General features: G+C 43.5%; 1 protein-coding gene across 1 annotated transcript in view; it reads left to right on the top strand.

Moving 5' to 3' along the window:
• The first annotated feature begins 501 nt into the window (after nucleotides 1-501).
• BACE1 (beta-secretase 1) overlaps nucleotides 502-17,164 on the top strand; it is a 33,441-nt gene continuing 16,778 nt past the window's right edge. The window contains exon 1 of the mRNA XM_020989684.2: nucleotides 502-1,412. Coding sequence (XP_020845343.1) covers nucleotides 1,170-1,412 — 243 coding nt within the window. The 5' untranslated portion in view covers nucleotides 502-1,169. The remainder of the gene's footprint in view (nucleotides 1,413-17,164) is intronic.

Below are 17,164 nucleotides of genomic sequence, written 5' to 3'. Positions count from 1 at the left end.
ATCATGCAACTAACATGCTCCATAATTAAATAAAATGACTATCGAAGAACACAGTGTGGTGCATTACCTATAGCATTCCCCATCATTTTAAAGACAGCAGAAAAGCCCTGACTAACTAGCTTACTCCCAGCCTCTAATTTTTCTAATTAAATCTTCTCTTTAATTTAAGGTTATTCTTTATGATTTTTATTATTATCATTAACCGTGTTTTTATTGTTAGTAATAATAATTCACACTTATACTCTGTAAGCCGAATTGCTGCTAATAAAGTTAATAATAGTAATCATAGTCATATAGACAGGACACTTTCTGCTATCTGTGGAGTATCAGAGAGGAAATTTTGATAGTGTGGGCCTGCAAAAAGAAAAGTTACAAAACAAGAGTCTGAGACACCCCAAACTTCCCCTTTTTGTCCCAGACCAGCTCTTCTTTCCATTAACACCAACAATCCGAGAGCTTTTTCTTGGCCCTTTTTCCTCCTCATTGCCGACTCCTCCCTGCCTTCCAGGGCCAAAATAAACTTTTGCCTCAGCCTCCGGAAAGAGTTGGTTCTTTCTCGGCAGAGGGCATCCAAGACTGCCTAACTTGCTCCGGAAGCTGGACTGGCTGTCAGGGGAAGACTACACTTCCCAGGAATCCCCGGGAAAAGCAAAAACCCTTTGGCTTTGACAGCAACCGCCACAAGTCTTTCCGCCTTCCCAGCCTGGATGGAGCTGGGGGATTATGGGGGCCTGATCAGAAAATGAAGGTTGTAGGAGCCTAGAGCCCCAAGCAGCCCCTGCCACCTCCCCTACCCGCCTGCTCATGCTGACGTCTACCAAGAGGACAAGAAAAAAAATCTATCCGCTCAACATGCCCAGCACTCTTACCCTTCAGGGGCCCTGAGCTTCCCCCTTCTAGATGCCTGATGGGGCTGCATGCCTGTCTAGATGTGGCACTGGGCACTCTCTCTTGCACTCAGGAGATTTCTTTCTCTGTCCTACTTCCAAAGCCTGAAGCATGAGGGCAGCTGAGTGATCCTGTTGGGTGTGGGATCCTAATGCCCCTGGGCTCCCTTTCCTAAGAAGCCTGCCCATCACCACCACCCAAAGAGTTGGGGAGTGGGGAGGGGGTGAGAAGAAAGGGGGAGGAGAGGGATCTAGAGAGGGACTGAGAGGGTTGGGGGCATCATGGCTCAAGCCCTGCCCTGGGTCTTGCTGTGGATGGGCTCAGGGGTGTTGTGCACCCAGCCAGGAATCCGGCTCCCCCTGAAGAGTGGACTCTCCTTGGGTCTCCGGCTGCCTCGGGAGGCCATCGAGGAACTGGATGAGTCCAGCCGCAGAAGCAGTTTTGTAGAGATGGTGGACAACCTGAGAGGCAAGTCTGGTCAAGGCTACTACGTGGAAATGACAGTGGGCAGTCCTCCACAGACGGTAAGAAGCATCCCTCTGCCCCAACCTTACCCTCCCTGCCTCATCCTCCAGGGTACTGCTCCCCTATCCCAGCCCCAACTTTCCAGATGTTGGTGAGGGCTATTTGAGGAGGCTGAAGAACTGGTTTGCTAAATGGAGGCAATAACTTTAGGGAGATGTGGTGGAAGACTGGGAAACTAATAGCCTAACCTTCCTTCTTCCAAGACACACACCATTCATTCCTTTGGGGAGAGTGCTATCTGTATTCACCACTTCCCACCTTTTCTATGATTAAGAAGAGGTGGGGACCAATCTCATACTTTGTTTTGTTTTAAATTTTAAAACAAAATTCTACCAGTGTAGGGGTATATTTTCTCTGTTCTAGTGTCCTATCCACTGCCACTGCCCTGATCCCCCAACCCTAGGCTAGCTAAAGGACATTTGACATCCTTGTCTGGTTTCTGAACAGGTGTTAGCCCTCCCTCCTCCCTTTCCACCTCCCTTTTCCAGACTGGTTCAAGCTTGGGTACTCCTCCATCTCACAAATCTCTTCTTCCTTCATCTCAACCACCTGACCCATTCTGTTCCCCTGGGATTCCTGAGCAGCTCCTAAGGTGAGAGACTTAAAGCTGGAGGAAGGCAGATGAAACCTGGGACTCTGACCATTAGTCCTCACATCCCAGGAGCCACAGACACTGGAGAACAAAATGGTGCCTTCTTTTTCTGTCTTTCCCTCCTTTGCTTCCTCCCAGCATCAGAACTACGATAAGACCCAGGCTTGGGAGATCCCGGCTGACCTTTGCCAAGTCCTGGAGGTTCCAGCCTGGAGCTCCCCATCCTATGACTGTTCCCTCTGTAGTCCCTCCCTCCCCCTTACCCAGAGCTCCATGACCAGCCCCACCCCCATCCCCACATCCTCCAGAGAATAGGCCAGAGGATAACCAAGCCTTCACACTAGGGAAAAGACAAACTTTGGGAAAGAAGCCAGCATCCCTATTGGTGGGCAGGGCCTCTCTCTCTGAGGAGACCCCTGAAGGGCAGGTCTGGAAGCGTGTGTGTAGAGGGGGAGGAAGTGGAAAGTAAGGAAAGAACAGTAATACAGGATTTCACTGATCCTGCTGGATGGTCAGGGTACTTCCAAGGTGGTTGCTGAGGGTAAAATCTGCTGCATCCTTGTGGGCAAAGGCTGGACAACCACTTGTTGAGTAAATAATAGTGGGGATCTCTTTCATGTATCAGGTGGCCTGGGTGGACTGGAAGAAACCTCACTTTTCTAACTCTCAAATTCTATGATTCTGCAAGTGATAAAGTTTGGGCATATGTATGTATCTGTGCATGAGGCAGGCTGTATGACCCAGTCTGCCTGCTTGTGTGGGTGTACCTGTACATACGTGTCTGCATGGCTGTGTGTGCTCACATTTGTCTATGTGAGTGTGTGCATATCTATAAATACTTCCATGTATAAGCCATGGGAAACCTCTGGCCATTTCTGTTTTACAGTGTTTTTCCATGGATATTCTTACATGTGTGTGTGTATATCATTGTGTGCATATTTGGTGTTGTGTTTGTAAGGGGAGATGTGTATTTGCATGAGTGTGTGTGTGTGTTTGTATGGGGGTTGGGGGGAGAAGAGGTGGTATCCGCTGAACTGTCCAGAACTCCTCCAACGGCATTCAGACAGAAACCTAAGCTTCTCTTTGACCTGCCCAGGGTCAAACTCAGCCTAGTCTCATAAAACTGATTCTTGCCTTCTTGCTGTATCAATTGCTCATTCTTTTCTACCTCCCATGAGTACTGACACTTCCTCAGGAAAAACCTCTTATTTGAGGAAAAGCAGCATTCTTGCCCTGCCAATTACTAATGACTCCAAAGAGTCAGTCTGTAAACATTTATGAAGTGCCTATTATGTGCCAAGCACTGTGCAAAGAGCTTGCAACCTAATGAGGGAAACTATCCACAAAAGGAAGCTGAAAAGATGGGGGAAAGGGAAGCTATACGGTTAGAGGTGGGGAGGAGGAGCTGATGGAGAAGTCGAAAGAGGGCAGGCAGGTGCAAAATGAAAAGATGGATCGGCCTCAGGTTTGACAACCTCCTTAAATGGAGGTTTGGGCAGGAGGTCTCCACTTCATCCTCCATCCAGAGGGTTCCCGGGGGCAAAGGGCACTGATAAGATGTGAGTACCGAGGCTGATGTGGTCTTGCAAGATAATGAGGTTCCTGGGGACATAATAGAGAAGCCCAGCGAAATACAGGTGGGAAATTAAGAGAGAAAAGTGAACTCAAAGCTCACTGTCATACTTTAGGGCCCCAGGTGAGAGAGGGACACAAAGTAACATTTGCTCTGTAGCTTCACCTTGCACTTTTTTTGCCTTAAGGAAAATATTTTCTCTCATCTATGATCTCTTTCGTACTTTTACCAGCTGAGAGAAAGGAAGCTTTCCCTCCATTTCACAGATGGAGAAGCTGAGCTCCAAAGACATTAAAGGGCCTGCTCTGTAACATATAACATATAAGTAGTTGAAATCCAAAGAGAATCCCAGTTTCTGTCTCTTCTCACATCAAGTTTAATGCTCCAACACATTGTATTTCCAGGGGCCCAGGGATGTCCAAGTCCTACACGTACGGCTCTGGCAGGTCTGTAGGATAAGAACCAAATCTGTTACCCGCTAATGGGCAATGTCTCTTAATAGCAATGGGTCTGAGAGATGGGGTGGGGGGGGCATTGTCAGAGCAAATAAGGGGATGATGGTGAAAGGAGCCTAGAGAAGGAAGTCTAATTACCAGAGCTTTGTCCTAGGATTCAGAAGATTCTAGTTCTCCCTTAGACAAATCACTTCATCCTCTGATTCTCAATCGTCCCATTTCTGAAACAGTAATTATACTTTGTGGCTTCCTTCATTGGGGTGTTTTGAGAATAAAACTATAAAAATGTGAGAGTCCTCTGAAAAAGTAAAAGTGATAGGTATATAAATCAGTAATAGATATTTGAATGGTTGTTATGTACAAAGTTCTCGATTAGACACTACATTACCTAATAGAGAGATACAAAGAAATCAAAGGCATGGACCTTGCCCTCTTGGAACTTACAGTCCATTTGGTGAAATAAGATACATTTGCACGTGAAAAGTTAACAAGTGGTACACAGTATAGAATAAGTAGCATAAGGATAATGAGTGGCATTTCTAATTCATGATATAGGGGTTCAGAGGAGGGAATTGTCACAGGGAGTGGTCAAAGAAGCCTTCACAGAACAGCTGCAAATAGAATGGGCTTTTAAGGTCAGTGAGAGTTTAGATAAACTGGACATTACAGGTAAGGCTAAACCACATGAACAAACCAACACATGCCTGATTGGAACAGATGGTCTGTGTTAGAGAGTAATGGAAGATGAGGTTGAACTGTCAGATGCAGGCTAGATTATGAAGGATGTTGACGGTCAGGTTGAGTTTGCATTTTTCCTGTAGGATTCCCGGAAGATATATGTGATAAAAATGGGGTTTCAGGAAAACAATGTGGAGATGGTGGTCATCAGAATAGATTGGAGTAGGGAAAGACTAGAGGCAGGACCACTTCTAAAGATAATATGATAACTGAACTAGGGTTATAATGTGAATATAAAAAGCGTAGTTAATAGTCTAGGTTTTTTCTCAAGTTTTATTGATAGCCTTCATTTTCATATGACCTTCATTTCCAAATATATCCCTCTCTCCTCTCATCCAACAAGCCATCCCCAAAAACAAAAAAAGAGAGGGGGAAAAATAGCAATTCAGCAGAACCAACTAACACATCAACTGAGTCTGAGAAATACGCAACATTCTAACACAGCAGTTCTCCTCTGCAAAGAAGAAAGGGAGGTTCATTCTCTAATTTCTTCTTCTGGGCTGAGCTTTGTCATTACAATTATACATCATTTACTTCTTCTTCTTGTTCTCTCCACTTAGACTGCTTGTGTATATTGCTATCTTGGTTCTGCTGACTTTACATCAGTTCATATGTCTTCTCATGCTTCACTATCTTCTTCATAGCTATTATTTGTTATTGTGCAGTAATATTCCATCCCATTCATATGCCATAATTTGCTTAGCCATTCTCTAATCAATGGGTATGTACTTTGTATACTTTGCTACTATAGAAAGTATAAGAATAAATACCATAAGTACCACTTTCTATAGCATTTTTTTTTAATATTTTTGGTGTACATTGGGCTTTTTCTTTCTTTTTTTTTATCTCCTTGGAGTATATGCCTTGCAGTGTGTTCTTTAGGTCAAATGATATGGACATTTCAATCTTTTTACTTATTTATTTTTTAGAGTCCATATACTTCAGATATTTCAGTCTTCAGGAGACTTATCGAAGGAAGAATGGATAGGATTTGGACATGGGGATATACACAGAAGAAAGAATGAAAAATGACTAAATGTCTAGGATACTAATTCCTTTGGCAGAAATAGGGAAGTCATGGGGGAGAGATAGTTTGGTGAAGTAAAAGATGACAGGTTCAGTGGATGTATCAATAAATAGCTGGAGATATAGGACTGGTTCAGGAGAAAGTATTAATTGTTTTTAGTTTAGATGAATCTGACTTCAATTCATTACACAACTGTGAATCCCATAGGGATGGAAACCTGGTGATAAAATATCTAGGATTTCTACCTTCTGAATTAATCAAAGCAGATGATTCCTTGTTTGATCTAGATGTCACACAACTAATGTCAGAGAGTATGATTGAATCATTAAAGCTGGAAGGTCTCTGAGAAGGTCAGCATGGCATTTGGAAAATGAGGCCCTGAAAGATTAAATGACTTGCCCAAAGCTATAAAGGAGGTTAGTGGAAGGGCGGGCAATATACTATGGTTTAAAAGATCACTGGATCTGGAATCAACAGACCTAGATTTAAGTCTAAGATCTACCACAAACTCTGTGACAAGTCACCCTATCTCTAGGCCTCAGTTTCCTCAGTTGTAAAATGAGGTTAGACCAGATCAATCAAGCAAAAAGCATTTATTAAGTGCTTTCTTTGTGCCAAGCACTATTTCAAGCCCTATAGGTCAGAAGACAAGAACAAAACAGTCCTTGCCTTCAGGGAATTTACATTCTAATGGGAGAGACATTAAGTCCACATACAGGCATATACACATGCCTATAAAGTAAATTTGAAGTAATCTTAGAGGGGAATGTGCTAGTAGTAAGAGAGGACCAGGAAAAGTCTCCTACAGAAGGTGAGTGATTGAGTTGAATCTCGAAGGAAACCAAGAGTTTTAGGGGCTTTTAGGGAGAAGGAGAGCATTCCAGAAATACACTCATCTTCCTGAGTTCAAATTCAGCCTCAGACACTAGCTGGGTGACCTTGGGCAAGTCACTTAATTGTGTCTGCCTCAGTTTCCACAAATGAGATGGAGAAGGAAATGGCAAACCACTCAGTATCTCTGCCAAGAAAACCCCAAAATGGGGTCGTGAAGAGTTAGATGTGACTGAAATGACTGAAAAACAAAAGTAAGAGGGAGCTAATGGAGTTTATTAAGTAGGGGGGATGACACGGTCAAACCTATGCTTTAGGACATTAATTTAGCAGTTGGTTAGAGCAGAGGTGTCAAATAGGCAGTGGCTGACAATACTCCTAAGTGTGACCAAACCAAATTAAAATGTAATTGGGAAATATTGAACAAAATGAATAAAAATACAGTAAAACAGAGATAATATTACATTCTAAAACTAAGTGTGGAGCCCATGGGGATCCTTATGTACAATTTAGTGGCCCCTGTTTCTGTTTTAGTTCGACACCACTGATGGAGAGGATGGATTAGAAAGGGAAGGGCCTTAAGGTAGGAAAATAAGTCAGGAGGCTATTGAACAGCACAGGTGAGAGGGAGTGAAGGCCTGAAGCAGGTTGGTAGCTGTGTGGGCAGAACAAAGGGCATGTATTTGAGAGGTGTTGTAGAGATACAAATGACTGACTGGGTATTTGAGGTGAGTGAGCAGGAGGAGTAGGAGATGACTTTGTAAATCCAGGTTGCAAACCTGGATGACTGGAAGGGTGGTGGTGCCCTTGACAAGAATAAGGAAATTTGGAAAAGAGCTGAATTTGGAAAAAGATGAATTCAGTTTTGGACTCGTTGAGATTAAAGTCCTGTGAAACATCTAGTTCAAAATATCTACGATGGTCCTTCCGGTTCGAAAACCTATGATCCCATGACTTGGACCTAGGACTCCACAATCTTACTCAGGGGTTGCTATACCTGAAGTGGTCTCATTGACATCTTAATTTGCTTTACTCAGATGAGACACACCATCTGTACTTCCAAAGTCATCTTGGTCTTGCTGTTCAGTTATATCCAACTCCTCGTGACCCTGTATGGGATTTTCTTGGCAAAGATACTGGAGTGATTTGTCATTTCCTTCTCCAGTAGATTAAGGCAAACAGAAGTTAAGTGACTTGCCCAGGGTCACACAGCTAGTGAGTGTCTGAGAACAGGTTTGAACTCAGGTCTTTCTGACTCCAGACCCAGTGCTCTATCCACTGAGCCACCTAGTAATCTCCAGAGTCAAGTGTTAATATGGAGGCATTTCAGCTAGAAGACAAGATAGTTTGTTATTTCTTCTAGAGCTAAGGGTTAGGAACTAAAGAGGTCAAAGAAAGACAAGAAATGACCAGGTTTCACCAGTTAAAGGCTAGACTTTAGAAAAGCAAAGCAGAAACTTGAAATTAGAAACTAAGGAAGATGAAATGGATACCACTTCCACCCACCAATATCCATTTGGATCCTAGGCAACTATCTCTGCTGGGAAGGCTTTTCCAGGCAGTGATGGGGCAGAGAGCAATGTGGGAATGCAGAATAGGGGACCAAGGCATTTTTCTGGGCATGAAAACAATCCTCACCGTGAGGAGTGACATTCAGGTTCTACCTTTTCAGGAACAGGACCATAGAGAAGGCAAGCTCCGTAGTAAGAATAGTTCCCAGACCTGGGACTCCTTCTCCTGGAACCACTCAGATCCATAAGGAGGTGCCGGATAGCTTCTGGAAAGGAGAAGGCAAAGCCCTGTAGGGCTAGGAAGTTCTGGGACTCATTTGGAAAAGTCTCAGGGGAATCCTGTCTGACTAGAGACGAGAATTCTTAGGTCCTATCTCACCCTCCACCACCCAGGGACTCTGGAAAAATTCCATAATGGACTCAGATCTTCCCCACTGTGTTTTCTCCCAGCCTACTCTAACCCATCTGTGTCCTTCCAGCCTATTCCCTTTGTAGATCACCACTCAGTGCCATTCTACCTTCCTTGGTATAGAGGCAGTCTTTGAGTCATCAAGCATTATGACTCTTACTCTTTAGGTCCAGGGACCTTTCCTCCCCTCCTGCCACACAAGTTATCTATCTTCCAGGTCCTAAGAATAACTAAGTCATACCAGTCATTCAGTCAACTGGCATTTATTAAGCCTATGTGCCAGGCAGTATGGTGGGAATACAAAGAAAGTAAAAGACAGCCCCTGTTCTCAAGAAGCTCAGGGTCTGGGGGCAGCCAGGTGGTGCAGTGGATAGAGCACCAGCCCTGTTGTCAGGAGGACCTGAGTTCAAATTCAACCTCAGACACTTGACACTTACTAGCTGTGTAACCCTGGGCAAGTCACTTAACCCTGATTGCCTCACCAAAAAACAAAACAAAAACAAACAAAAAAAAGAAGCTCAGGTTCTAATGAGGGAAATAACATGAAAACAAGCTACCTACAAAATAAATTGGGGGTAACTGCAAGGGGCAGCTGGGTTGCACAGTGGATGGAGCGCCAAGCCTGAAGTCAGGAAGACTCATCTTCCTGAGTTCAAATCTGGCCCCAGACACTTACCAGGTATGTGACCCTGGGAAAGTCATTTAACCCTGTTTGCCTCAGTTTCCCATCTGTAAAACGAGCTGGAGAAAGAAATGGCAAACCACTCCAGTATCTTTGGAAAAAACGCACCACCAAATGGGGTCACAAAGAGTCAGACATTACTGCAACACTGAACAACAACAATAATCTCGAGGGAAAGGCACCAAAATTATGGAGGACTAGGGAAGGACTTTGGTTGAATCTTAAACATCAAGCCGGGGAAACTTAGGAGGTAGAGATGAAGAGGGAGATCATTTTAGCTCCAGAGGTCAGCCAGTGGAAAGACCTGGAGGTGGGAGAGGAATGTTATGTCCGTGGAATATTAAGCAGGGTAGCGTCATGTCACTGAGTCCTGGAGGATATGAAGGGGCATAAGGATAAGAAGGCTGAATTTGGGGTGCATGTGTGTGCGTGTGTGTGTGCTCGCGTGCGTGCGTGTATGGGGGGCGGGGTGGTGGTGGCACGTTACGAAAGACTTTGAAAGTCAAACTGAAGTTTTATCTTGGAGGTAAAAGGAAGCCACTGGAATTTACTGAATAGCTGAGTGATACAGTCAGACCTGGGTTTTAGAAATCACAAACGTGCAAAACTTAGTTGTAACTCCCTCCCCCCTCAAAGATTTATATCTATTTCAACTAAGGATGGGACAAGAAGGAAATAACTTCCCTGCATTTTGTAAAACTGAGGATAGACTACAAGAACATTCTCCAGCGACTAGCGGAGGAGGCGCATCTCTTCCTCTCTTTTTTTATTAGTTTGTTAAGGGTTTCTTTATTTTAATTGATTTTTTTTTCATAGAGGTCCTTAAAGGTAATAATGATACTTCCTTTATTTGAATACTTACTTCAGTGGATTTGTAATCTCACTGATGGGATTATTCTTTCTAAAAAACGTAGATTATAACCCATCTATGCCTCTTCATCCTGTTCCACACAACCATGTGTTGTTGTTTTTTTGTACTGATGTGATTTCAAAGGCGCTAAGAACTACTGGTACTGAAAGTCCTTCCACTGATGCAGATCAACAACTTATCAGTGACTTAGAGTCTTCGAGAATCGTCTGGGGATCCTGAGAGGTTAAGTGCCTTGCCAATGGTCACATAATTTCTATGTATCAGGGATAGTCTTGAACCCAAGTCTTCCCAACACTAAGGCCACTATAGCCCACCAACTTGTACTTGTCTTGTTTTCTTTTCATTTTGTTTTGTTTTTCATTTGTACAAGTCTCGTACCATAATTCCTCCACCCACCATACTGAGGGTCTTCCTCCAGGTTCCTTGATATTGAATAGATGACAATAGAGCACGTGGGCCATTCACCTTATGTCCCTCATGCTCGTGATGGGTACACCTTTTATTCCAGGCAATTTCCTTGATGTCATTTCTCCTGGGCGATTCTTCATTAGTAAAATGTTGTAGCTTACTCACACTCACTAGAAAGGTAACTAGCATGGAGCAAATCATGCTCAACTTCTAGGCAGCAGTATCTAAGAATATGTGCTTTTTGGGGGGTAAGGGAAGGAGTTTATTCCCGTGGCAATCGGCATGTCTTCCCTTGTGGTCCTCTGTACCGCTATGTAAACTGTCCTAAGAGCATCATCCTTGGGATTAAATTGCTGTGGGACCTCTGGATATAATCCAATTTGTTAATGAGCTTCCCAAAATATCGCTGTGGGCAGCTAGGTGGCATGGATAGAGTTCTGGTCTTGGAGTCAGGAAGACCTGGGTTCAAATCTAGCCTTAGGCACTTACTAGCTATGTGACCCTGGGCAAGTCACTTATCCCTGTTTGCCTCAGTTTGTTCATCTGTAAAATCAGCTGGAGAAGAAACAGCAAACCACTCCATTATCTTTGCCAAAAAGAAAACCCAAATGGGGTCTTTAAAACTTGGAAACGACTGAACAACAACAACAAAAACATAGCACCTAGAAGGAAACACAACACACCAGATGTGGAGTTTGACCAGAAAAGAGGACAGTAGAATGATCATCTCATTGTTCTTCATACTTTGCCTCTCTAAATGCAGCCTGAAATCGTGTTAATTTTGTTTGTTTGTTTGTGGCCGCCCTAAAACACAGTGAACTTAAACATGCATTTATGAAGCACCTACTGGGCACAAGGTCCTGGGCTAGGTGCTGGGGATCCAGAAGCACAAAAGGAAAGTCTCTGCCATCAAGGCGGCATTATATGGAGAGGAAACAATGTCTGCACAGATAAGAAAATGCAACATGTCTGCAAAATACGTGACATTTTGCGGTGGAGTGAGAACTAACAACTGGGGGATAAGAAAATGCCTCACGTTGGAAGGAGGTGTCCCCTTGAGTTGGGCCATGGAAGAAACTGTGGGTTCCGGGAGGAAGAAGGCAGCACGTTAGAGGCCTGGGGGACAACCCGTGCCAGGGCCCAGACACTGAACACAGACTGTTGCAGATGGGAAACTGCACAGAGGCCAACTTGGCTACCAAGGAGAGTAAGGAGGGGGTGGGGGCTTCATTCTAGTGCCGTTTCTTTCTTAACTCTCTCCTATGTGTCCTGTATATAGCTGGCTTGTAGGTATTTGTTTGCTTGCTGTCTCACCTATTAGATTGTAAGCTCCTCTGGGGCAGAGACTGTCTGATTCTTTTTGTGTCCCTAGTACTTAGCCCATAGTTGGCAGTTCATAAATGTTTGCTGACTGCCTAACGGACAGATATCAGCCTGGAAAGATAGGTTGGATTGCCCAGATTACATAGGGTTCCAAGTGCCTAATAGAGGAGCCTGTACTATGTCCTAGAGATAATTAGGGAGCCATTAAAGCTTCTCCTATAGATTTCGTTTTAGAGTGACATGGCCAGACCTATGCTTTAGGAATATTAATTTGCAGTTGTGTGGATGATGGATTGGAGAAGGGGAGAGTCTTGAAATAAGTACTCCAATTAGGAGGCTAATGCAATAGTCCAGCTGAGAAATTATGAAGGCTTGAACTAAGATGGTGGTCGTGAGTTGAGAGAAGGGAACAGATGGGAAACGTGGAGAAATGCTATGGAGGCATAATCATTAAGATTTGACAACTGATTGTCTGGAAGAATAGGGAGTAAGGAAGAGCAAAAAGTCAAGGAAGATTCCAAGGCGGCAAACCTAAGCCATTGGAAGAAGTCTGGTGCCCTCAAAGAAGTTAGGAAGAGGGGAAACTTATAGGGAGAAGGGAAGTTCTGTTTTAGGTATGTTGATTCTAACATGCCTATGAAACATCTAGGTGGTGTGCAGCAGGCAGAACTGCTCAAAAGAGAGATGAAGACTGCATATATTGATTTGTGAGTCATCTGCACAGGTGATAACTGAACCCTTGGAAACTGATGGGAACACTGAGAAAGAGAGACAGAGACAGACAGATGAAGACAAAGAGAAAGAAAGAAGAGAACAGAACAGAAAAGAATACCCAGGACAAAGCTTTGTGGTATATCCACTAAAAGGGAATAGGAGATGAATAATGATTCAACAAAGAAGACTGAGAAGGAACCGTCAGAAGAAGAAGAAGAGTACAGTATAACAAAAAATCCAGGGAAGAGAGAATATGCAGGAGGAGGAGGGGGCTAACAGTGCTAAACACTGTAAAGAAGTAAATAGGGAGGGGAACTAAAAAAAGAGCATTGGATTTAATCATCAAGAAAGTATTGGTAACCTTGAAGAAATTAGCTTCAGTCAAGTGGCATGGTCATAAGCCAGATTCCAAGGGATTGAGCAGTGAGTGGGAGGTAAGGAATTGGAGGTCATGATGAAAGACAGCTTTTTTTTAGAAAAACCTGGGCAGTGAAAGGAAACCTAAAGGAATGGCAGGGTCAAGAGAAGGATTTTTAAGGATGGGGGAGAGCTGAGTATATTTGTCAGCAGCAAAGAAGAGGCCAATGGATAGAGAAATTAAAGGTTAGAGAGACAGAAGAGATGATTAAAGACGTTAGCTCCTAAAAAGAAACAGGAGAGGTCTGGATCAAGTTGGAGCTGATTGGCAAGAAGGATCACATCATCCTCTGATGCTGGAACAGAGTAGAAAAGATGGAGGATGATGTTGAGAGGATTTGAGGTGGAGAATTGGGGATATGAGGGAGCTTGAAATGTCTGGTCTTACTTTTCTTGGCAAAATGTGAGGAAACATGGTATAATGGATAGAGAAGTGGGCTCACATAGCCAGGAAGACCTGAGTGCAAGTCCTTTTTCTGACACATCCTGCTGTGTGACCCTGGGTAGGTCATTCAACCTTTCAAAGTTACAGAAATGGTAACAATATGCATTTGTAAAAAAAAAAAGCTTATCACTGGTAGCTCCCTGTACAGATGAAATCATGGGGGTGGGAGGGGGACGGTGGCCATGGTCATTTGATTTAAGGAAAATCACGTTGGCAGCTGTGTAAAGGATGAACTGGAATGGGGAAAGGCTTGAAGCAGGGAGATCAGTATGAAGGTTTGTGCAACAGTCTGATTGAAAGACAATAGAGGACATACTCAAAGGTAGTTACCGTGGGCATAGAAAGAAGTCAGATAAAAAAAAATGTAGAGATAGAAAAAAGCAAGATTTGGCAACTGATTGGATATCAGTAGGGGTGAGGGAGAATGAAGAATCCAGAATGACCCCAAGGTTACAAACCTAGGAGAAGTGAAGAGTGGAAGTGTGAAAGGATTCTTTTCCATCAGAGAGTTTGCAACAAAGACCCCAGATCTTTTTCACATATACTGCTCTCTCCTCTGTTCTGTACCTATCCGGTTGATTTTTTTAAAAAGTCAATTTTACATATACCTCCTATTAAATTTCATCTTACTAGATTTGCCCCATTTGAGCCTGATGCTGTCCTCCATTCTGTTAGACATTCCTCCCAGACTTTCAATCAACAAGCATTTATTAAAGGTCTGCTCCATGCTGGACACCGTGCTAGGTTCTGGAAACACAAATAAAAATGAGACATTTCCTGACCACAAGGAGTTACTGGGAAACATATTCTGTTATATTCTACTAGAATATAATACTATAATATAGAATACATTCTACTGGGGAATATAATCTGTTCACAGATAAGTGTGTGTATGTGTGGGTATACATGTACACAGGTTGTTCAACGTATTAGTGCAGTTTTAAGCAATTAAATGTGTGTGTGTATGTGTGTGTATGTGTGCACATGCATGTCCAGCCAAACTCTCCTATGTGCTGTTCCTCCCATGCCTTCAGTGCTCTCCCTCTCAGAATTCCTACCTCCATCCGAGGCTACAACCAAAGTGCTGCTTTCTACATGAGGTCTTTTCTGATCCTTTGGGCTGATTGTGCCCTCCTCCACCAATGTCACTCTGTATCTACTTGGTAGATATTTTGCATTTCCTCTCCCATGTACATGTTATTCCCCCTTCCTGCCCCCCGACAGATTACAGACTCCTTGAGGACAGAGGGACTGTTTTATTTCCATGCCCAGGCACCCATCTTAGTGAGCTCATAAAGGACATCTAGGTGCTTTCTTACTATATCCACACTTATCTTGAGTTTCAAGTCCTAATTCTGCCATTTTTGTGTGGTACAAGTCAATGATATGACAGTCAAAAAAAAGGCAATTGAATCTTGGTCTGTATGTAAAGCGTATCTTAGATTATAGGAATAAAGCAGTGATAGTCCCATTATCCTGGTCTGAGCAGACCACCTGGTCAGTTTGAAAGTACTGTGTTCAATTCTAGGCAGGACAGTTTAGGCATTTATTAAGCACTTAGGAAGGACATTGATAAGCTGAAGAATTTCCAAAGTAAGGCAACCAGAAAGGACCTCTAGACCAGTAGTGTCAAACTCAAATAGAAACAGATGCCTGCAGGCTGCAAATTAACTTAGAAAAACCACAAATTGACATTACTTATGTTGTATTATATTTTTATTTCATTAAACATTTCTCTATAACATCCTAATCTGGCTGGAGCCACCCTTGAGAGGGGCCTCCAGGTCGACATCTTTGCCAATAGTCTATGCTGACTGAGGACAGGCTGAAGGAGCTAGCCTAAAGATCAGACTCAGGTGGGACATGACTGCTGTCTTGAAGGGTTTGAAAGACCGTCTTGAGGAAGAAGAGTGCCTCAGCTTTAATGGAGGCACTCAAGCAATCACTGGGTGACCACGTGTAGGACATGTGACAGTAGGAATTCTTTTAAGGGGAGGTGAATTGGACCAAATAACCACTGAAGTTTCTTTTAACTCTGAAATTCTGTGATTTTGAGTCAGAGGCTCCACTCTGGGAAAGGATCATGTTTGCTTAGGTGTCAGCTGATTCAGTGAGAGAGGAAGGTACTTGGACTGGGCCCAGCAACCCCGGGCTCTGGGCTATAGGCTGCATCTGTGCCCTCTGTTTGCCCTTAGCCAGTGTGCAAACCACCAGACTCGAAGTTCATGTCTCAGGCAAGGAGCTCAGGTCTTAGAATTCCAGTTCAAGGATGCAAATGAGATTATCTCAAAAGCCCACAGTTCCCAGGCAGCCCAAGAAGCAGAGACCATTGTCCTGATGACAAAGCCCAAAAAGGAGAAAAAATACTCCAAGACCACTTGGTTTCAGCAAAAAAAAAACCCTGAAAACCTTTCAGGAGGATACCAAAGCAGGGAAGGGAGTAGAGGATCTGGAAATCAGCCATCAGGGTTGTCCATTCTAAACCCCTACCTCACCTCTCACCTCTCACAAATACTACCCATTTGTCATCTCTCGCAATTCCCATTTCTCATTTGAGCTGCTCTTCCTGGCCAGTCCAAAAAGAGACTTTTCTCCAAATAGGAGACGAGGTCACACACCAAACAGGGTGGAAGGGTAGTAGTTGAGACTTATGAGTTCTCATCTCAATGTTGACGCATGTGTAAATGTGTTTTTGTGTTCTCTTGAGTGTTCATTTCTCCTTCTGCAAACTGAAGACTATTAACTTGCCCTGCCTCTCAGGGATTCAGAATGTGCTAAAAGAAATCTATGGTTTGGAGTGTGATTATATAAAGGAAGGCAATCAGTTGTTATCCGTATCTCCTAAGGACAAAATAAAAAGAAGGCAAAATTGGAGTCAGACTCACAGACACTGGAAGAGGCTGCCAAGGGAGACTGCAGTGTCCCTGGAAAACTTTTAAGAAGTAGCAAAGCTGTCATCTCTATAGGCCAGATTCAGGGCTGTCAGGAACACAGCTCATATATGTGACCTCTGGAGGTCATCTCGTCCATTTGTGCTGGAGCTATCCTTCAACCTTTTGTCCCAGAGCTATCTGATTTCTCATCTGCTGACTAAGAGTTAGAATCAAGATAAGTGGGACTTAAAGAGGAAGGACACCCTGAGCTTCCCAGCTCTAAGTTTGTCTCTTATCCAAGCACATATCTGTCCCCATGGGAACCTGTTAGCTCTTCCTACTCGGAAGCTGGTCTCATCTGAGAAGCCCCCAGGGATTATGTCGAGCTTGTTTGTTGGTTGGCTGGCTCTGACCTCCCCCTGACCTTGTAGTAGCAGTCCCCTGGGCAACTAGAGGCAATAGTCAAATAGGGACTCTTGGGTCTACCTGGTCATCTAGGGATAGGTAGAATGGCAGAGGAAAACTGCTTAAGACCTTGTTTCTGTCAAATAAGAAAAGGAGGAATGTCAGTAACAGAGTCTCATACATATAAAGCAGCAACCACCCTCTACCATGGTCACGAATAGGTTGGGTTTTCTCTCCTTCCTGCCCTCCCTCCCTTGACTTACATACCATCAGACTGCCATCTTATGACTTTTCCCTCTAAAAAACTATTCTTAATATTTATTTTAATCTAAAGAGGGACAAGAAAGCATAAAGTGAGACTTAGCTAGGTTCAAAACTCCTAAGAGTAGTTCTGGTCAAAGGGAAGAAGGTGGGAAGATGACATGAAATATCAATGAATGATAAATATATAATGAATAGCGTAGCTTCTAAGTACTT

The sequence above is a fragment of the Phascolarctos cinereus genome, unplaced genomic scaffold (assembly GCF_003287225.1).
Source record: "Phascolarctos cinereus isolate Bilbo 61053 unplaced genomic scaffold, phaCin_HiC Scaffold_726;HRSCAF=1367, whole genome shotgun sequence".
Taxonomy (NCBI): domain Eukaryota; kingdom Metazoa; phylum Chordata; class Mammalia; order Diprotodontia; family Phascolarctidae; genus Phascolarctos; species Phascolarctos cinereus.
Note: the sequence above shows the minus strand (reverse complement) of the source record. Positions and strands in the feature narration are given on the sequence as shown.